We start from the raw sequence: 22,788 nt of genomic DNA, 5'->3' as shown, positions 1-22,788 counted from the left end.
TGCTGACTGTACACTCTGGGTCCAAAAGCTTTTCCATTTTAAATGCTGTCTGCTTGCCAAAAATTTTATGAGACATTCCCTAGCTCTGAAACACAACCAGCACCCCACTTCCCAGAGGGAGAAGCCTCCTGGCACAGCCCCACAGCCCAAATAATAACAATTCTCACGGTCACGCACATTCCTGCACGCTGCACTGGCCCTGCACACAGGCAGGGATAAACAACAGAGGAGATGCTGCTTTCTCTGGAGCTCAGAGCTACAGCAAAACTCCAAACCTGAGGCCAGACATGGAAGGGAAATCTGCAGGAAGCTGTTTCCCAGCTCCCAAGCTGATCTCATGAGGAGTTAAAAGCACAGACAGCAACACCTCCCAAATCCCAGAGGAAATGGATGCTCACACTTTGTGAAGTTCTTCTGCCAGGACTGAAGCTGAGGTCTGCAGGAGGGAAAAAAAAATAAAAACAAATAACTGGAAGTAAAGCAAGTCAAAGAATCCCCATCTACACTGAGCCAGGAATAGCATTTGTCTGGTTATTTTCAACTGGCACAGGATGCTTCCAACTATTTCCTGGCTGAGGAACATTGAAGGAATACCAGCACATAGCAATGGCCCTTCCCTCTGGCCTGATGCAACATGAAGGGAAAAAAGACCCTTATTATTTGTCCTTCACTAGATTCAAACAAGCCATGGGGCTCACCAGCACTTCCTTCCCAGTGCTTGATGGGATATTCTGCTGACAAACCACTCAAATTAAAAAAAAAACCCAACAAAACAAAACAAAAAAACAACCAAACAACAACAACAACAGAAAAAAAACACAAATAAAAATTTATTTAGACAAAAATCCTGCACAGTGCATCAGGAGTTGTGCTGTGTACAGAAACAGCACCACAAATTCAGCAAGTGGCATTTTTAACTCTGGAAAAAGCCTGTCCCTAAGCTGTCACACACAACAGGGCAAGAGAGACACACCACACTGGTCTTGAAGGCCTCAAGGGACCTCTGCAGACTGGGGCAGAACTTCCATGTTCACAATTCCAGACAATTAAATGAGTTTCATCACCCCTGATATCCAGAGCAGGATACAGCCCCAACTCCCTTCTCCAAAGTGTTATTTTCATCCCCACTGTCCATGGTGGGAAAACATCCCTGAATTTCCATGGCCAGTTGAGGCTACCTGGGGAAAGCACACACCTCCAGCACCCTCCCTGTGTAACTCAGAGCTAAAATGTCAAATTTCCCTAAGAATTTATTTCCAAAGCCCTTAAAGGGATGTGAGGAGCAGGCCATGAAGATGCTGGAAATCTACAGTGCCTCTTCCCTCACTACTCTCCCCACCCAATGGGTTAAAGCACTTCAAGCAAAGCCAGATTTTCAGCCTGATGTCGAATTTAATCAAATTCCATCAAGCACATCCATGATTAAAAGAAGGCAGCATCCAACTGCATAGGAACAACCTCCACTTGTGCCCCCAAAGCCTTTCTGAGCTGATTTCTGTAACCTTCTTCTATGGGGAGGCAACACCAGTGATCCTGAGGGGTTACACAGTGTTTACAACAATAATAATGTCTCAAATAAACTAGTCAAACCATAATTTTAAAGCTTAAAATAACTGAGAAAGGCATTGTGCAGGTTTGGTGGGGTTTTGTGTGATTTTTTTTTTTCCTTCTGCACAGAAATCAGCACTTAAATGAACAGACAGCTTGAAACAGGAGAAAAAGCACAATCAGGTGGTTCACAGGAGGACTGCAGAAAGACCAAAAGAACCACAAGACAGAATTGTAGACATGCAAAGCTACAGGACAAGAAACATTGAAAAAGGTACTATATCCTTTAGTTATAAATGAAAGCCACTATGGAAGGAAATAAGTGGATTTTTCCCCCCTCCAAAACAAGAAGCTTTAAGTTTTAAAACAGTTTAAGGAACATTAGAAAAGAGGATGCTAACAAATCTCTGCTTTCAGCATTACATCTCACACCCAGCTACAAAAAGTCTTACTTTTAACAAAAGTTCACAAGTCATGACTACAAAAAGTCTGAGAACATGCTGTACCTGGGCTGCCATTTGTGAATGAAACTTCTGAAGCTGAGCATTCAAAGCATCATTCTGCTCTATCAGCTCCTTGTAAGAGAGCACAGAAAGAAAAGCAGGCTGAGATCTGCAGCTACTCCACTTTGGCTAGGATTAGCTTTTAGCCATGATTATGTTAGTAAGAACAGTTCAGCATTTACATGTCAGACACTTCACAAAAAGATGCTGGTTTTTTCTCCCCACTACAACCAACCAGTTGGAGTAGAAGCACCAGAACCTGTTCTGTATCAAGGAAAAGCATTCCCTGCTCCACCACAATCCATTTGCTTCCCCTGAAGCCCTCAAAGGTTATGTCCATGCTGCCTCTCACCACCTGATGCCAGGAGGAAGGAGATCACACAGACACCAAAGGCCCATGGCTGCTCCCCACACCATGGATCATTTCACAGCTTGGCAAATGGGGTCAGCACCATTTCCTGACTTGGCTTCTCAAGGTGTGAGGTGGCCCCACACCTCCTCAAAGCACCACACACGAGGTCTCACTCCATAAGCAGGGTTTTTTCATCCCTTATTCAGTGGGAAAGCTTCACTAAAGCAGCATTTCAGGCATATTTCTGTGTTTCCACAGACACAAAGCAAAAGGGAAAACCCCAAACCCTTAAAACACTTGAGGAATACTACCTGCACCTGCATTTGCATGGAGTCCTCCTCAGTAGCTCTCTTTTGCTCAGCCTCCAATAACTGCAGCATCCTCTGCTCCAGCTGCTGTTTTGACACCATTGTATCAGTAAGTTTACTGTGCAAGCTCTGGATTTCATTGTCTTTGGCCACAAGCTTATTCTGCATATCTGTAGCAGAAATGTCAGGATTTTAATTCAGAAGTCAATATTTAACTGTGAGGGAAATCATTTTCACTGTAAATGGGGAGGCTGATTAGGAGCCTCACTCCAACAAGGTTCAGCTCCCCCATCAGCATTCAGACCACCTGGGATCCCAAAACACTTTCCCCAGGGGTGCTGAAGCAGGGCTGACTTCACCTGAGCTTTATTTAAGACATTTACTCAATAATGCCCTTTTTTTTTTTTTTACAAATGGCAACAGCCAGTTCATTGCAGTAAGCATCATTTGGGAATTTTGTGATACGTACCTTGCTGTGCTGCTTCATGTTCTGCTGTTCTTTTCCTGAGATAAGCCTGGATTTCTTCCCATCTTCTCTCTGCTTCCTGCTGCTGGACCTTCACATTGAAGGAAGAGTTGATGAGAAGAGCTTAATTAATTTCTTTACCTTTAATTTCTTTTTGAAGCATTCAGAGTGCATGTCCTCAGTGCTAGTCCCAAAACATATGGCAATGAAGTGAAATTGTTTCTTGTTTCCATTAGGGCACATCAGAGTGCTCTGTAATCCTCCTCCTAGACTAGTTTAGCCTATTAATTTGAAAGGCAAATTGTGAACAGGATTTCATTATAGGCTCTTAACAGAATGGTTTCTGTAATATGAAAATGTAGCATCTTTGCCCTGATAGTTCAGAATTAACACCAGAAGCCAGACTAGCCAAGCATCACATAAATCTGCATCCAGTAATTAAAACATCTCAACTCTAGATAGCAATTCTCCACCTGCCAGGGCAAAAGGCAGGGAGAACTTCTGGTATGTAAGATTTAATTGCAAATATTAAAGAAATCATGAGCTCTGGATTGACATTCTGAAAACACTTTCTCCTATTAAAAAAAAAAAAAAAGCAAAATCATTTTTCTTCAAAAGAAACAGGAAGATTTATCCATAAGTCTGCCCACTTACATTTTAACTCTTTAAAAAGTATATTTATTTTTAAAATTTATTTATTTTACTAATCTATATTTAAAAATTAGGAGTTAAATTAATTTAACTCTTTTAAAAGTATATTTAAATTTTTTAATTTTATTAATTTATATTTAAAAATTAAAGAGTCACATTAATTTAACTCTTTAAAAAGTGTATTTATTTTAAAATACATTTAAGCAAAAACATGTAGCTTCAAATGAAAACCACACAAGGACAGTGCCATCTGGATGAATGGCTCTGAAGTACCAACTCCTGTTGGAATTGTACTCTCACAGAAAGCAAAATAAAAAGCTTAACTGGTGATGTTGAAAAGATATTTACCTGGAAGGTAAGTTTCACTTCACAGGGAGGTCTGTAATCATTCAAAACCCAGTGCACTGAATAAAACCATTAAATAAACCCCTAGGCTGGCTGAGCCCATCTGAAACGAGCAGCTCAAGCAATTCCCACCCGGCCTCACATCCCAGCTCACATAAAACCCCGAGCACAGCCTGGCAGGCAGAGCAAACCCCAGGCACCTTGAGCTGGGCCACTGCCTGCTCTGCATTCTTCTTCTGGAGCTCCTCCTGCTGCAGTTTGCTGCTCTTCTCCCCCAGCTCGTTCATCAGCCTGGCGTAGTCCTGGCGCAGTTTGTTCAGCTCTGCCGACTGCCTGCAGACAAAGCAACATTGCCACGGGGCTTTGTGACATTCACGTTCTCTGGACACAGAGACATCGTTCTGTCTCGCAGGAGAAGCACAGAGAGAAGAAGAGAAAACAATCTTTATCTCTGCTCCTTTGTTTCCCCCATGTGGAATGTGGTGTGGAGATTGTTTACCTGCAGTGATTGCTGGGTTGGATTCTGGTGAAGGTTGTTTGGGGTCAGTGACCAATGGGATCCAGCTGTGGCTCAGACTCAGCAGAGTCACGAGTTTGTGAGTTAGTTAGATAGGCAAGTAAGAAGTAAGTATGTAGAATAGGACAGTATCTCTTTAAATAGTATATTAATGTAATATAGTATAGGTTTAATAAAGCAGATCCTTCAGCCTTCTGATCTGGAGCCAGACATCATTTCTTCCCTGGATCCGGGGTCACTGCATTTTCACTATAGGGGTTTGTTACTCAAATGTCAACAGCAAGTTCTGTATTTGCAACCAAAGGGTGTTTTCCCCCCTCTAAAACTGTTTTATCCTAGGAAAGGGATGAGGGTCAGGTAGTCCTGGCCACAGCAGCAGAACCATCACTCCTGCTCATCAGCACAAGCCAGGGTCAGGAACTAAAGGTCAGCAAGAAGCCACAGGCAGCAGCTCCTGGAAGAGGTCTGCAAGCTGACTGGCAAGATTTGGGCAGGCTGATGTCAACTAAAGAGGCTCAGCATAAGGAAAGGTCTCACATGGAAATTCACATTCTTTTCCTCCTCCCATAAAGGATTATTGATCCCAGGCCTGCTGAGGACTATTCCTCCTGCACTACTAACTGCACACATTTCTTCAGAACATTTGTTGCCTCCTGGCCCTGACCTGGCTATTAACTTATGGAGGTATCTGATGCACTTTCTCAGCTGGGAGAGAAGATGTATTTGTTCAGCCCAAGGGAAGAATTTTAAGAGGCTCCCCTTTGTGCCTAAGCAAGTAAAAAACATTTCATTTTTAACTCAAGTCTGCTTGAATTAAAGCCTTTTCAGGATAACTATCTGAAAGATAACAATGCTTCATTTAAATGAACAGGACACATAAAGTGAGGGTTCCACACTCTTCTCTGAGCACTTGACATTCAGTAGTAAATATCTGAGAGAGGATATTGTGTCAGTTTTGTCTTCTACACACCTTAACCACGGTGCTCAGCTTTTACCTGCACAATGCACAAAATCCTCCCTGCCAGCTCAGGGGCAGCCCAAGTCATAACTCCCAAAAGACAATTTTTGTTCCTCCAAACATTTGTAACACCAGCAAATAAATCCAAGTGCCACCCCAGCAGCATCAGTAACTGCAGGGTATTGGCATGTAAGTTTAGAGCTGCTGTTCTCCCAAGAGGCCACAACCAGCAGCTCTCCTGAAGCCCCAGGGGAAGGATACACACCCTGCCAAAAACACCAGAGGTGCCCGAGCACTGCTGCACTTTTTTCTCTTAAAGCCTCAGCAGCACAGCCTAAAAGCTCAGGCTTCAAGTTGAAAAAAGGCAATTATTTATTCTGAAAGCCCTGGCTCAATGCAAACACCACCAGCTACCTGTCCAGCCCAAAATATTTGTGTTCCCAACTTAACCACTAGTTCAGAGACAGCCAAGGACTTGGAAACAAAAGAAGCAGAAGCCAGAACAACTCTTCAGGGGAGGCTCAAAACCACACAGAGCTCCAAATAGCTGCCAACATACTTGCTCTCCATTTGATTGGTGGAGGTGCTGACAGCATCTCTCAGGATACCATTTTCCTGCTTCAGGTGGCTTATTTCTGCCTCCATCTGCTCACGGAGCTGCTGGAACTGATGGGGAAAGAAAGATCAATTCTGTAAAAGATTAGGCTAAGGAGCAATAATAACAACAACAAAAAAAAATCAGCTTGTAGAAGTAGGTAAGATATCACAATAATTTCAGTAAATCAAACTAAGTGGATTTTTTGGGAGAGGGGGAGGTTTGTTCCTTCCTCTCACACCAGTTCTTAAATTAAACTGTGCTACTGAGACCCTCGTGCTCAAATCAAAGCACAGGTTTCCTTTTATACCGGTGCATCAACCTATTTATCAAGGCAACCTTTTTTATGGTTTAAAAGGCTACATAAGTGCTACTCAGAATACCAATTGCTCAGCTACATAACCTGAAATATTTATCAATAACTGGATACCAATATATTACTTTTCCAAAGGGAAATAAAACAAACGTGCTGTGAATTATCTTGTTTGCTGTTCCTTTCAACAAACCAGGAAAAGTAACAAAAAACTAACAATACACAGATTACAGCATGCAAACTGCAAAAGGCCAGTCCTCATCTAATATTCTGATTTTCAGCAAGGCTCCAAAGCTGAGGCAGAAAGAAGCCCTGATAACCCAAGGTTCAGAATGGTGTGAACAAAGGCAAAAGACAGGATTTAAAGAGAAAAAATGGACTCTGCATGTGCAGACACAGCAAAGCTGGTCTTGGAGCCCAAAAGTCTGCTCTGAAAATCCTTGAGCACACACAACACTCTTCCTTTATCAGTGCCAGTCTGTAGATATGGCTGACACCATTCCAAGACCCAGTTTCATCAAGTGGATGATTCATCAGTGAGCCTTTCTCACACTAGAAAATCCAAATAAATGTTTGTCTAACAACTCAGCAGCAGGGAGCAGTCCCTTGCAGGGCAGCCACCTCCACTTCTGCCCCAACAAACACAACAAGCTGGGCCTTGGACATTTATTGGGGGGTTCTTTTCCTTGCCTGTTTTGTTTTTTAATGCCAATAAGATCCCAAAGAAGCAGGGGCACAAATCCCACCCAACGGGAAGCTGTGATTATTTTCAGCTCCTCTGCCATGCTGCAGCACATCAGCAGAGGGAGCAGGACCAGAGCACTGGACCTTTTGTATTTCCTTTCTCCAGCTCAGCCTGGGACAGCAGCACTTGCTAAAGTCTCCCAGGTGTGCCCAGGTCTCTTTCCCCCTTCCCCAGCCAGCAGCAAGAGCCTCTCCTTGTCCAGTTATCTACACAGGTTCCAAGGAAGTCTCCTCTGCTCCAAAACTGCAGAGATGCTGCTCTCCAAAGGGCCATGACAGAAGATACAATTTTGAATTGGGAAGTTCACGTGTTTGGCTTAATGCTATGACATCCATACAGGAAAGAATGACCAGAGTGAAATCTAAGCATAAGATGGGCCCTTTTCCTTAGAAAAATCTAAGTTAAACTTTTAAATCTGATTAAACAAACATTTCTAAAGTCACTCCATTAAGCAACTAAAATAGAAAGTAACAAGGGTCTTAAAAAAATACAAGTGGCTGCTCCTGAAATATTTGCAGCAAAGCACTCCCTCAGGCACCGATATTTCATGTGTATTATGCTATGCTGTCACTCTGTACTATAATCTTAGAGACATTTATCTGCTGGTAAATGATCATCAGCATTAGTGGCTCCCTTAAGATGAGTATTTCAATTAGACTTTACACTTTAATTGAATAACATTTCAGCAGAACACCAGGAAGGAAAAGTAACTCGATCAGGGACCAGCTGCCTGGCCAGCGCCGGGCTCTACACACCTCAAAAGCCACCTGTGAGAACTCCCTTTCTTTTAAATCAGGAAGCTACCACAAAGTTTTGCAGTGATTTCTCAGCAGCTGTGCATGAGCATCAACTGCAGCAGTTTTGGCAAAGCATTTACCTTTATCTTCATCTGCTGAGACTCTTGGTAGCTGACGTGGATTTTGCTCTGGAAGGTGCCGTGCTCCTTCTCCAGCGCGTTGATGCGCTCGCGCATCTTGGCCGTGAGCAAACCATTCCTCTCCTTCTCTGCCACCAGCTCCTGGGGTGGGAAGTGACAGGAAAAGGGAAACAACTCACCCACTGCTGCTTTCTAAAGGCTAAGAGGCTTTAAGAGCACTAAAAACACAGCAAGTGTGCATCAAACCGAAGTTGTTGGAGTTCTGGATGCTGAGAATTTTAGACTTTCTCTGCTGACAGACTCTGACTCCCAGGAGAGCACTTCAAAATTTGACCTGAGGCTGTGGAGAAAGCTTCCAAAATTGATTGACAGCACTGGGATTATGGGTGTGTAGTTGATTAGAAGTGTGTGATATCACAGGGTGGAAAACTTAAGAGTTTAGAGTTTAGAATATAGTAATAGATATACAGAGCAAAATAGAAGTTTTAAGGCAGAAGCTAGTCCTTCTTCTTTACCTTCTTCCTTACCTTCTTCTTCATGGGTTTGGGTGGTATTTTGTAATTGGACTGAAAAGTCAACATTGTGGACTTCAAATGATTAGTTATTAGATTAAAAGTGAAAATAATTTAAGTGTCATTTCTTAATTAGATAGTTTAGCCTTAAAAAACCTATAGCAAAGGGTTGTTAACCATTTTATACCTAGTTAGTGAAGAACTGCAGAACTCACTACCTGTGAAACGGGTAACATAAATAAGAAATAATAAACACCTCAGTCTGAACACAAACTATTGTCTGGAGTACCTTCAATCCCAACCTCAACAAGAGAAAAAAGGAACCAAAAACCAACATTCAATGGTGTGAGGATTGAACTCACAACCTTCACAAATTCAGCATCAAATCTTTGTTCAGTAAATTTACAGAATCAGACCACGCTTCCAAAACCTTACACTGATCCTGTACCATCATAAATCTCACGTTTATTAAAAAGTCTGCCAATTTAAACACTGATCTTGTGTTGTCTCAGAAGAGATGGGAGTCTTATTTCTATCAAGTCTGGTCAAATCACAGAGTCCTAACAACCAAAACCACAGATATCACAGAGGACAAAGCTTAGACTTTCATCCCAAGCTGAGCAAAATGAAGAACACAGGTAAAGCAACATGGCAAAATAGAGCACTTTAGAGCAAAATAATTGCTTTGTAGCAGGTTGCAAAGCCAGGAGCTTTGCCACAGGAGATGGGCTATTAGTGCACTACAAAGGCCAGAGGAGCCCTGAATCCCACCAGCATGATGCCATATTATAGCTTTCAGATGAAAATACACATTGCTTTTTAATCTTTTATTAGCCAGTAATTCAACCCAGACACCTGAGAAATCCACAGAGCTGCTCGCCTGCAACATAAATGCACTTGCTGTAGTAAGCAAAACCATTAAGTGCAGCTTTCAGCAGCTCTCATCACACAAATAGCAATTTGTACCACCCCAGCTTCAGGTGTTTTTAGCCACACAACTCCTAACACTGCCAGGGAGTCCTGACACAATTTAAATGCTCTAAATTATTAGCCTGAATACCCTCCATCTCTTTGGAGTAATTACAGTCTTTTTCACCTTATAGTTTAAATAAAAGCTATACTGCCTTTTAGATCAAACTCCAAATTTTATGTCACTTCTGCAAATACAATACAGACAGCTTGAAACAAATCTTTCTCCATTTTTTTAAACTAAGATGCAACTAAAAGAAGGCCACCAGGACACACTGCAGCCTCCTTTAGCCCTACACCAATCCCACCATTCACTTGCAGTCCTCAGTAACCCAGCTACCCTGTCAGGGCAGAACCAGAGATCCTGGGAAGATTTAACTTTTCCCCAGTTTTGTTTTGCCAAATACCTCTGAGTCTTGAGGTACTCAGCTCTTTCTCTCATTTATCCTCTCCAGGCATTATCTTTATCAAGATCCCTGCAGGAATCATTCTGCACCTTAAAGCACCTTCAGCTTTTGACAGTGCTTTCAGAGGAACACATTAACTGGAAGATAAGAGCTTTTATCAGTCAAGCTGAGTTTTACCCCTTGTTTGTCCTGATAGTTCAGCATTGCAGCAACTTTGGTTTTTTCCATTTTCTCCCAGCTTTTCCCTTCCCCAATTCAGATGGGAAACCCCCCCCACAATGACTCCTAACTCTACAGCTCCTGCCTCTCCTTTACAAGCACCACTTTGCAGATGCTTTTTCCCCAACCACATCTGCATTTCCCATACTCAGATTCCTTCATCCATTCCCTCTGCTCCTTCAGCAGCAGATCCCTCTCTCCAATTTTATCCTGCAGTCCTGAGCCAGTTTCTTTTTTCCCTCCAAACACATCACAAGCCCTTCTCTCTCTAGTTAAGACACTGACTATCCCAAACCTCTTGATCCCACTTGTAAACACCTGTGCCCTGCCAGGAGCTCACACAACACCCACTCCCTTCTTCCCCTCTCATCTCCCAAGGCTCCCAACTCCTGCATCCTCTGGCTACTCTGCTCCCACCTTTGGCCACCCAGCCTTCTGTGCCCAAATCATATCCCACAATGTGGCTTCCTGAGTCTAATGTTTATGTGCTTCCAGACCAGGCAAAACACATAAATCTTTCTCCCAAGACTCCAAAATTCTCCTATCTGCCTCATTATTTGGTCTACTGTAACTGGTTTCCTCTGAAACATTCATAAAAGAGTAAATTTTAATAAACTAGTTTTGACAGTGATGCATCAGCATCCCTCTAAGCCCAAAGCAATCAGAGCTGCACCTCCAGGGGGCTAAGCAGGCAGTCTGCACTTTCTGTATTTTTCTTCTTGAGGAAAACCAATGATTGTTGTGCCTAGAAGCACACAGGCATGTGAATGCTACACTATGGACCAAAATAAAACTGTGATGCAGGAAAGACATTTCATATTTGCATCCACAGAACAGTCTCGTAGTGGTGAAGGAAGTGCTTTTAAAGTAACCATTTGAACAGAAAAACAGGCTCAGCTTACAAGTCTCAGAGAATTGAACTCCCTGGAAAAACTACTGGAAAGTAAATGTAAATGTAAAAGTAAATGTAAAGCCAAACACAGTGTCTTGGCAAACTTTTTCAGTAAAAATATTCCACCTTTTGGCTTAGCTCAGTGAACCAGCACTTGCTGGCTGCTAGTCCTCCAAACCCCTGCTCCTCTCTATAGCCACAAACACCTCAGCATTTACCTGGGAGAGCTGCTTGCACTGCTCCTTTGCAACAGCTGCCTCCTCCTTCATTGCTGCGAGCATCTTCTCCTTGTCCTGGAGCTGGTGCAGAGCTGCAGCTGTCTCAGCCTTGCTGGCCTGCAGCAGGATGACATAAAAATAACCACAAGTAGTGGCACAGCACGCTAAAAGGCAGCAGAGCAAACCTGACAGGAGGAAACACTCCCTCCTGCTCCCAAATTTTCCATCTGCACGATGCACGTGGTGGCACCACCGGTACCCAGTTCTGCCACTAATGGATTCACCAGGCAAAGAAATGCATTTTCAAAGCATGGAAAGCAATTAAGAGGGTAAATGGGCTCTTAAGGGGCTTCCCATTGGAAGAGAGCTGCAGTGGGGAAAACAAAGAACAGCCATTAAGAGAAATAATGGGAAAAGATGCAGAGATGCTGAATCAGTCAATAACTGCAGCTGGAAGGACTTCCAAGATCAGGGCAGGTATAATCCAACAAATGTAATTGCTTGAAAAATCTCACCACAAAGGGAAAAGGAAACACTGATCTGGTGTCTCCCTCCACTCCCCAGGAGAGCCTCCAGCTGATGTAGTTACATTTCTGCTGGCACACTGACACAAAAAGTTTCAGAGATTCCAGGGAATAGACCTAGAGGAACAATCCCCACGGTCCTCCTACTTGCATACTGGTCCTACAAATGAAATAAATGCAATGAAGAGCACAAATTCTGTTTGTGCTCAGACTTAACTCAGTGAAGTGTGATGGTCGTGCAGTCTCAGCCCTTGAAGCTCGGACTGGATAAAGCCCTGAGCAGCCTGAGCTGACCTCAGAGCTGGTGCTGCTTTGAGGAGGAGGTTGGACTACTTGGACTTCACTCATTGAAGTCTGATAACTGAAGAAGGAAAGAAGTGTCAGTCTCATAAATGGACCCTGAATTTGTTTGGAAATTCTCCTTTAGTGTAATGTGCATGCCTGCAGTACAAACACACTGTCAGTGACTTACAAGAGCTACAGAGAGAACACAATTCACACTTCCACCTACAGAAACCTACATTTCTTTTTGTTGTCTACAAACCCAGGAACTCATTTTCACCCTAAAGGTTCAGCTTTAACACCAAACCTTCCATTAAAAGAAAAAAAAACACAGCAAGCAGGGTGGCTGCTCAAACAGGCAACACCATTCCAAGGGTAGCACTACTGGGTTTTGTCTTTGGAGGTTTTCAAGATGCAACTGGACAAATCCATGAGCAACTTGCTCAGAATTCAGTGTTGGACCTGTTCTGAGCAGGCAGCTGGACTACACAGCCTCCTGAAGCCCCTCCCAAGTTGTGCTGTTATGCTGATCTATTGCATGAACTGGACTGACACGCAGCCAGTTCTGCATTTCTGCTCTGGTACCGTGCCTGCAGAGGAACACAGGATTGCAAGAGCTCAAGTGTGACATGCAGGATGTGACAAGCACAAAGTGACACCCACAGTGAGTCATGGCAGGGAGGAGTAGGTGTGTGCCCAGCAGCAGGACGAGGAGCAATGGCCACAAACTAAAACACAAGTTGCACCTCAACATGAGAAAGAGCTGCTTTCCCTGGAGGATGGCACAGACCTGGAAGAGCTGCCCAGGGAAGTTTCCATCTCTGGAGACATTCCAAATCCACATGGACACATTCTTGTGTCACCTACTCCAGGTGACCCTGCCTTGGCCAGGAGCTTGGACTGGATGGCCTCCAGAGCTCCCTTCCACCCCAAGGATCGTGTGATTCTGTATTGATAAGATATTGGTGGACACCATTCTCTTCTGTCTTGACTACAAGAATTAAAAAGAACTGCCAAGCACTGGCACAGGTTGCCCAGAGGGGTTTTGCAGCCATTCCCTGAAGACTTCAAGATATCCAGACTGGATAAAGGCCTGAGCAGCGTGGGCTGACCTCAGAGCTGGTCCCGCTTCAGCTAGGAGGCTGAACTCCAAACCCCTCGAGGTCCCTTCCAAACCTGCACTGCCCTGCAATCCTATGAAAAATATCCAAAGAAGTTAAACTACTTTCTATAGACTTGCAAAACACAGAATTGGCTGATCAAGTGCACAGCCACAGCAGCTTGTCTGAATTCCTCTCATAGCTTATCCTATTTACACGTTTGGGAAAGATCACTCCCAAAAGCCACCAGCCATCCTTCCCTGTGCCAACACACACGTGCCAGCAGCAGCATTCCTGCTTTATTCCTTGCTCTCCCCAAGTGGCCAGAGCCACCCCTGGAGTGGCAGATGGCAGCACAAAGGCATCTGATAGCTCATTGCTGCATGCCAGGCAAGCACAGAGCAGCTGGAGAGAGTCTCCCAAAGACAGATCACACTGTCAGAGCTGATCTGACAGCACCTCTTCCAATTTCTGGTTGTTTAATAAGTTTTGTCTTCCCCCCCACACACTCCACAGTCATTCACCTTTTGCAAGAAATCATGAATTGCACCAGATTTTTCCTTTAACACCTCCACTACACAACGGGCCTCGTCTTCAGAGAAGATCATATTCTTCATGGACGTTACAAAATCCTTGAATTTTACTTCAGCATTCTCTGCAACACAGAAGGGAGGATTTATTTACTTTGGACTCCATACAGAATTATTTATTTTGCCTTGAAACAGCATGTGATGGGGTATCATTATGCATTATATTTAATTCCAGTCTGAAATGCCAAGAAGCAAGAGGTCATGAACATTGAGCAAAAACAACATCTCTCCAATTTAAACCCGATAACAATCTGCCAGCTGATAGTTTTGGGAAAAGAGAAAATCCCACCACTCTGTTTGCACAGTTGGTAACGTTTATAGTGCTGCTAGCAAGAAGACAAAGCATAACACAGATTTTTGGAGGAGAAAAATAGCATAAATGTGAAAAATTGAAGAGTCCTTTCCAGTGTATCATGACAGTAATTTAAACTGAGGTCTCAATTTGGAGGACAGCCTGGCTGCACAAGCAATATGCCCATGAAAAGTTAATTAATTAAAAAACTGGCACATTTTTGATTACAATATATGGAAGACAAAAATATTAACTTCCAAATTTAGATTGAAGGAACTGCTGCAAGAAGAGTTCAGCAGCAGGAAGATAAATCAGTAAGATCCCTCTTAATGGCTGGCCAAGTGTTTAAAGAGACACACACAAGGAAAGATAATTCAACTGAACTATTCTCTAACAAAAACCACTGCTCACAAACAGGCTGCTCATAGACAGGTCATTAGGTGGCCCTCTGACTCCAGGAAATGGGAGCACAACACCAAGGTACCCCATATCCCTGTCAAATATTCACCAGTGCCCAAAAGTGTGTGAAGGGATGGGAAGAATTTAAAAAAGCACAAGCTTAGAAATTATGCTTGGTCAGAAATCACCCCATAGGTCATGGAGACAAGTCTGGGTTTCTCACCACAGGTGCTAAACATGCCCTGAAATCAAATTACACATCAAACCCAAAGATCTTTCCGAGAAATAAATAAAGAACAAAAAAGCAGTGGTGACTCTATGCCCTAAAAGAAATTACCAAGCATAAAATCACTGAATGACAGAGCATGGGGAGGGAGTGCTGAGGAATTCTAGCACACTCTCTCCTAGTCCTAAATCCAACTTAGTCGTCACTTCAGCTCACATCAGTGCTGCATTGACATCATCAGTGATGCTGCTACCAGGAATATGCCAAGATCCTGAGACCACAGCCCAGTGAGCCAGGAACTGATCCCAGCTGGGCCAGGACCAGCCCCATGCTCCCTGAAGGCACAGAGACCTTGCCCTTGCATCCAAGGAGCTTACAATTAGAGCAGGGCAAGATTTCTATATTGGGAGGGCAAATCCCAGCTGACACAGGAGAATTAGGAGTTCATGGAGAAGGTCACAGCGTGCTGAGGAAATGAGAAGGGACAGGAGCATGTGAGGGACTCTGATGCTGCAGGACAGTAACCTGCAGCCACTGAGCCAGAAGCACAAGAGGAGCCTCAGGAATGTGGAAATCCAATTAAAGAGCTGCCAGGAAGCTTCTGAGGGGGTACTTTAGAAGACAAGACTAAAAAGAGAGGTTCCAAAGAGTGAAGTGAGTGACCAGACAGTGCTGAAGAATCAGCCTTCTGCCCAAACCTGAGCTGGGTGTCACTGCTCAGCTGCCTGGCTTCTCTCTGGCTGCTCACAAATCTGAGGTCTCACCTCATGGCTCAAACTTACTCGTTTGTCAGGCTTTGAGATGGTCAGAGGGCTATTTAAAGCTTCAGGGTACAACACAATGCTCATTAATCACTCCAGGCATTTGTGGGAGAGTATGAAGGAAGTTTCCCTGTCCCAACCAATTCCAACTGTACTGAAGGGAAAATTTGGAGTCTCCCTGGAAATTGCCAGACTGTCTCCACTGGCAATCTGCTTCAGGTCACTCTGTATTGCACTGGCTCAGCCTCAGATAGCTCCATGAACAGCCCTAGAGCATGCAGGCTGCCCTTCCAGCCTCCAGCAGACTCCAAGAGCTTGTGCTGAACGCCCTGGCTTTGGAGTCCATCCCTGTGAGCAATGCCTGAACTCTCCACTGTGAACTCCCTCACTGCATCTGTGTGGTCTGTGATCACCCCTTTGCTCACTGGGGACACAAAAGCCCAGTCAGAGCTGAAAGGATTCAGATGGCACAGAGCCCTTTCCACAGTGCCAAGACAAGGCAGAAGCGAACACACACAAGAGCATCCTGCAAAAACGTTTTCCTCAAATCCCATCCTCACAATACATCAGAGAGGATCCCCCTCCCCACACATCTTCCCTGTTGAAGTTTGCATCAGGCTACGCCAGAAAGAGACTGAAATATCAGTTTCTTACCTTTATCTGTTTCATTCTTCAGTTTCTTGCCACTGCTCTTCTGGATACCCTCATTCACATTGTGTTTTACAACTTCAACTGGCTCACGCTTTTCCAAAGTGCCTGAGTCAGAATTATCCATCAAAGGAATATAAGTGGTTGCTTGAATAAGAGGTTCATCCACCAAAACTGTAATCATAAGTCCACAGGATGGGTTAAAGCTTTGTAATAATTGACACCAACATTTTTAGAGAAGGTGCCACAACATTAAGAGTTGAAGTAAAGCATCCTAACCTCAATAGTTAATTATACTCTCCATATCTATTATCCTTCACAGTTTAACTCATTAAAGCTCTTCAGGTAAGTCCATTAAAGAAAGGTCTCTAATGCATAGTAATTTAATAGCTTCAATTAAATTTCTACTTCCAAAGCTGTCTTTTAGCATTTTAACAAGAAGAGAAGAACCTTTACATTTGACTTTCATTTCACTTCAGTTAGAAAGTTGCACATGGCATCAATGGTTTTACTTGTGGCTGTACAGGAAATCATTCAGCATCCCTAAAATACGAGTAAAGCCTTTTGTCCCCATTCTGTTAAAAGCTGGTACTTCACTGCCAGCTTTTTCATGGATTACATCACCTGTGAACTCAGCCACTTAGGCAGAACACGCAGCAGGGGCAGCACTGGAGCTTATTTTGCATGCAGACTCCACTGCACTTAATGAAGATCTCTCATCTGTCAGAGCAGGCTTTGGGCATCATTAACATGCAGAGAGGTGCTCAGAGGCACTGCCTGACCCCAGCCCTCCACTCCCACACCACTGGATCACCGTGGTGAGGAGCAGGCTCTGTCCAAAGAGCTCTTCAGCAGAGACAAAAGCAGGCGAGGGGACAGCAGGAGTGGCAGACCTGGGGCAAGAGGCACAGCCAGAGCTGCAGCTGCTGCTTGCCCAGCTCCTGCTCCACACTGCCTGCAGGATGCCAGAGGCTGTGCACGGGCCAGCAGGCAAATCACTGCCCCAGCCAGCCCAGACTGCAGGGCTGATGGACAACAGATGCCAGGCAGCAGCACAGAGAGAGGAGGAACTGGGTGGGATGCAGGGTTTTGGGCATCAGTGCAGAACAAGTATGCACTCCTGGCTGCCAGAGAGCCAGTTATGAAACACTCTTAAATTCTGGCTGCTGTAAAAGGAGGAGAATAGGCCAGATGGACCTTTTTGTGTCACCTGGTGTCTCTCCACTTAAGCAGCCAGCAAACACCTGCAGGTACACTGCAAGCTCAGAAGAGAGGAGAGCTCTCCTCTAGCAGAAACAACCATCAGCTACTCCAGTTGCTCTCCTCATATTTTCCCTTCCTCTCCTTATGAACTTCCTTTCCTTTCAACACCTATTTAATATCAATGAGACATTTTGCAGTATGAAAACCCCACAGTCATGTCTTGGCTAATCCTGGTGTCCACCACAGCTCATTTTTACTCTGTCATTTTGGAGAGGTGGCTTGAAAAGAAAACAGTTTGCATTCAAATAATGCATGAGCTATTGCCCTGTAGCACTGACAGCTCAGCTTTGCTATTGCTGAGCTGGTACTGACATTTCCTGCCATGTACAGACAAGTTTGTGGCCCCTAAAAAGTGCAATGCACCCATTTCCATCAGGAAAAGCACAAGAACATCCATAAAAGCTGATCATATCCTGAGTTCCCCACCAGTAGGCTTTTCCCAAGAATCATTTAGGAGTTCTTCAGTTATACAGGAACCCCTACAGTGCTTGGAACTTCATCCTGGACTGAACAGGGCCCACGACAGATCTGCACCCTGATAACCTCACCAAAGTATAACGGGAACAGTGGGCAACAGTGTCTCCTCCAGGAGCAGCCCCTCAGCTTCCAACTTCATAGCTGCCCCAGCAGAGAAGAGTCTTGAGAAGCTAACAAGGTGACCTCACAGAACTTCATGGTCACCCTGTGCCCAAAAGCTAGACACAACAGCAGCCATTGTAAAAAAAAAAAAAAAAAAAAAAAAAAAGAGAAAAACACACAGACACAGAGGCACAGTGAGCCAAGAGGACACAAGAAGCAGCATCTTGGCAGAGAACAAGGGATGACAACAGTGAAAGCCTTGACAGCAAAGATGAACAGTTTCTGTTGGAGCAAGAGCCAGCCAACAAAAGGACAATAAGAGAGGAATGTGGTCAAAGGAACTGGCTGAAAAAACTGCAATCTTGTTTGGGGCAATGACTGCAGCAGTTCCAGACATGCCTTGCTCAGAGCAGCTTAGAGCTTGCTCAGCTTATACTCTAAGGCTGCACATTACTCCTCATTCAAGTGTGGATGTTTGGATCCAGGAGGGCTCAGAAAGGTTCACAACATCCATTACCCCGTGCTCAGTGGTACCAGATGTTCATAAAATTTAACAGGATCTCAAGCTCAGCAAATCTCTCCTACCTGGAATTCCTGCTTTTTCAAATCAAGACTTACTATTCTACGAGTTCCTTTTCCAAAGGAAGAAGAACTAAAGCATGAATGGCAAAAAGGTTTAACAGTCAGGTTTATCTGAGCCATGTCACAGACTGGATTCTTACCATTATCAACTTTCTGCTTCTTTGCAGAGACCTTCTTCTTCCCTGACACATTTTCTTGCTTTATCTCCTGGTGGAGCAGCACTGGCTCTTGCTTTTTGGCAGGAGATACAACAGAATCAGTCTTACTATCTTGATCATCTGCAACAGACAATTAAGACAATATATGCTCTTCTGTATATTCTCAGCATTACCTTTCAACCAGCAGATCTGTAATAACCAAATTCTCCAATCCCAGGAAAACAAACTCACATCTTTTAAATCAGAACACAAATTTATCCACATATACATACACACACAGACTCACACACACACAATTCCCAGATCAGGAGAGACCCCAAAGCCACAAGAAGGTTTAGCAGAGTCCAGAGCCACAGCACCCAGTGATTTTTAAGACAGGAATCTCATGTGCAAGCAGAACACACACAGTGCAAGGAAGAGTTTAACAACTCCAATCCAGATGTCACTGTGACAGAGCAGACAGCACATATTACCCATATCAGCTTCTTATTTAGAAGTGTACTTTTCCCCTTCATGAACCCACTTGGGCACTTTAAACACACACCCCCAATAGCTACTGGGACTGTGAGAAGCAGAAAATAAGTGTTTCCCATTAGGGAACTGTTCTTTTTAAAAGCAGTTTCTAGTGAGAAATTTTTTTATCATTTTGGACAGCCTGTGCTATATTAAGATTCTTGTCAGAGCTGACATGCACAGCACAGGGCTCTGGTGTCAGCTCCTGTAATCAAGGATAAGAGCTCGTTGTGGCTGCCCTCAGAATTGTGCTTGCAGACCACATTTTAACTGTGCCACAGAGATTTGCAGAGAACACCCACGAACAAGATTGGATACTTTCTCTGTTGGTAGTGGGTGGGTCTTTTTTCTCCTTTTTTTTTTTTTTTTTTTTTTCCCAGAAAAAGAAAAAAAATTAACCACATCAAGCAGCAATGTCATTCTTTTTCCTCACTCCCTGTGCAGACCTGCTGTGCCTGCATCTCATAAGGGGATCTGCAAATATCTTGGGTTTCGTTTATTTCTAGAACTGGGTATTTTTATTCTTTTTTCACTTCTATTCCTAGTCAAGACAACCACACAGAGACATATCCTGCTGAGGATATGGTCAAGACAGTCAGAAGTGATTCTGACGAGTTTTTGGGCTGTTCCAGGTTTGATATTTCAGTCACAAAAGCCAGACCAGTTTTAGCATCAGTGCCATTCAGTTAAAGAGGTGTAGCAGGCGGGCAGCAATGAATCAACCACCAATCCATGAATCAGCCACCAAACACCTCTCTGTGCATTAAACCTGCACTTAAACAGTGATTTATTTTGCAGACTGCTATGAGGTTTCTTGAGATGCCCTCCCTTATCAGAGCAACCACTCTTAGGACTCAGCTTTTCCACAGCCTGGCTCAGAATGCACACAGCAAAAATATCTACTGACTTCTCTCAGGTAATCAAAATTTTGACTGAGAGCAAAGCAGCCAAACCACAGAGCAAAGCAGAGGAACGAGCTACTCTGTTTCACTTCATCTTTAGCAGAAGAAAGCAAGGACGGGAGGAGGAAAACCAGAGCACTGCTGCCAGATGAAAAACGGGGTGGGGGGAAAAAAGCAATAGCTCATAAAAAAGGAGAAGGTTAGAAGGGAGCTTTGCCCTGTGGAGATCAGGCAGAACAGTTGTGAGAGACACTCTGTGGCCTTGCAAAAAGCAGAACACGGTTTTGGCGTTCTGTGCAAGAAGCATATGCAACATCAGATACCCATTCCATTTTTCTGCTTCTTCTGCCCAGGCTTCTTCTTAGCTGCTGTTGGTTCAGATGGTGGAGTGGGCTGTTTTGTAACAGGGACTGGATCTACTTTCTTGCCTGAAGACTTGGATCCTTCCGAGTCCTTAGTTACGTGATCATCTTGGTTGGCCTTGTGCTTCTTCTCCTTCTTCTTCCGCTCCCTGAGGCCGGCGGGGGCCTCGGTGCCACCTGAGGGGACAGCAGGGACGGGCTCTTCATCCGTGCTCAGGGCATCAGACAGCTTAAAGTCCCGAGGGGCACTCTCCGAGTCAGACTCGTGGATGTTCCCGTTCTGAGCCTCTTTCTTCTTGTTCTTCTTCTTCTCGGTTTTCTTTTTGTCGGCCTTGCTGGGCGGGAACTTTAGGTCCCGTTTCTGTTTGGCGAGGACTTCATCGTATAAAGTCTCTTTCATGAAAAGCCAGAAGAAGAGGAAGATGACTGTAATAACCACAGAAGGAATGAGGATGATGAAGTAGGTAGACTCGTAAAACTCCATTGTGCTTTTTCTTAGCTATGATTTCTTAAAAAAACCTATAGGAGAAAGGAAAAAAAAAGGAAGAAAAATTAGTTTTTGAACAGTTTTTCCCTCAGTGTTATCTCCTCCACCAATTATAATAATAAAAGAAGATTTCTCCTTGTTATATAGTGGCCTCAAAGTAGCTTTAATAAAATTACCAAACTACATCAGCCATGGAACAGCTTCTGGAATCCTTTAGCACTTGCTTCAAAGTTGTTGGCCTGGAGAGAAAGGAGTGCAGTTTGCCAGACTGCTGATCTGGGGAGAGAATAATTCCCTTCCCTTGCTTTTCTTCATCCTCCTCACTCTTCCTTCCCATCATAAAGTTAAAGCTTTTGATTTCAGAAATACATGAGACAGCACTTCCAGAGGCTGTGAAATAAAGACCAGTAAGTATATGCAGAACTCCACTTTTTTTCTTTTTTTTTTTTTTTTCTTTCATAAATCAAACATAATGAATTAAGATTCTTATCCTGGCAAGCGGGAGTTAAATTTCACCTTCCTTTTGTTCCCAGATTTATGACAGCTTCAGAAGTGGAATGAGGAGAAGACAGGAGAGAGCCCTGAATTTTAGTCACCCATAAAGAATCAGGTATTTTCAAGACTGCTTTTTGAAGTATAAAACCCAGCTTTACACTCACAAAAATTCCCTACATTTATGGGGAATCCGGAAGATCTGTTACTTATTCTGAACATGTGATGGTATAAAACTTCCAGGGCACTTATACAAACCATATGATTCCAGGATAATTTGCTGAAAACAATATTTTGGTCTCAAACATTATATTTATTTTCTTTCTAAAAAAGCAGGAACCACAGAGTTAAAAAAAAAAAAAGTCAGAACAAGGTTAAAATCCTAACTTTGGGGTCAAAACAAGCCAGATTTTCCCATTTCACAACTGATTGCTATAAAGGGACTTGGATTTTTGCAGGAAGAATCCAAATCTTCCCCAGACTGTTTGCTCCAAGAAGGAAAATAAATCCAAAAAAAACCCAAACACCACTTAATATTGAAAAAAATCCACACATAATCCGAACTAATTAGGCAAATGCAATTCCCAATCCACCAACTCAGTTTGAAACCCATCATGGGAAGCACATGCCACAACTCCATTTTCCTCTACACAAGAAAAAATGATTCTTCAACCCGAGTGTCCCTTGGGACACCCATCCTCTTGGGAATGAAAGGCAAGGGATTTAACCCAGATTGCTCAGAATATTTCCACTGCTGCTTGAAAAATGAAAACAGATGTGCCTGCAGAGGGCAAAGGGAATAAAATCCACGGAGAAGCTGCGTGGTGCAGGGAGAGGGCAGGCTCTCCTTGCCTCTGGGCAGAAGATTTACTCATTTCAAGTTGTTTTACCTCAATTCCTGACTGTTTTGGAAGCTGCTATCACAAACTGGCTTGTGCCATCCTGCCACACTGCAGAGAGCTCAGTGTGGAACCTGGCTCTGGCTCAAGAGGGAATAGTTGTTATATAGAATAATTTCTGGACAGAGAGGAGTTCCTGTGATAATATATTTGTACAGTGCATTGAGCAGCACAGAAAGCAAAGCTTGGGAACTCTAATTTGGCTATTAAGTTATCCAAATAAAAGACTAACACTTCAATACACTAATTATTCATCAGTTGTCTTAACATTAAGTCTCCTCCCAGTTTGTATTTATTTTCTGCACACACACAGCTCACTAAAAATTACAGGGTC

General features: G+C 43.6%; 1 protein-coding gene across 16 annotated transcripts in view; it reads right to left on the bottom strand.

Moving 5' to 3' along the window:
• The window catches only part of KTN1 (kinectin 1), a 78,665-nt gene that overhangs the window by 33,321 nt on the left and 22,556 nt on the right, over positions 1-22,788 (bottom strand). For 11 of the 16 annotated variants that reach the window (XM_053980628.1, XM_053980618.1, XM_053980624.1 and 8 more), the window contains exons 2-13: positions 20,538-21,095; positions 18,782-18,919; positions 16,224-16,391; positions 13,826-13,956; positions 11,396-11,512; positions 8,179-8,319; positions 6,208-6,314; positions 4,374-4,506; positions 3,181-3,268; positions 2,715-2,881; positions 2,055-2,123; positions 399-436 (exon numbers count right to left, since the gene is read on the bottom strand). In XM_053980628.1, the coding sequence (XP_053836603.1) occupies positions 399-436; positions 2,055-2,123; positions 2,715-2,881; positions 3,181-3,268; positions 4,374-4,506; positions 6,208-6,314; positions 8,179-8,319; positions 11,396-11,512; positions 13,826-13,956; positions 16,224-16,391; positions 18,782-18,919; positions 20,538-21,060 (1,820 nt within the window). In that variant the 5' untranslated portion in view covers positions 21,061-21,095. The remainder of the gene's footprint in view (positions 1-398; positions 437-2,054; positions 2,124-2,714; positions 2,882-3,180; positions 3,269-4,373; positions 4,507-6,207; positions 6,315-8,178; positions 8,320-11,395; positions 11,513-13,825; positions 13,957-16,223; positions 16,392-18,781; positions 18,920-20,537; positions 21,096-22,788) is intronic. The other 5 variants (XM_053980623.1, XM_053980632.1, XM_053980621.1 and 2 more) reach the window with 4 other exon arrangements.

This window comes from Vidua macroura, chromosome 6, assembly GCF_024509145.1.
Source record: "Vidua macroura isolate BioBank_ID:100142 chromosome 6, ASM2450914v1, whole genome shotgun sequence".
NCBI lineage: Eukaryota > Metazoa > Chordata > Aves > Passeriformes > Viduidae > Vidua > Vidua macroura.
This window is presented reverse-complemented; position numbering and strand designations above follow the sequence as displayed.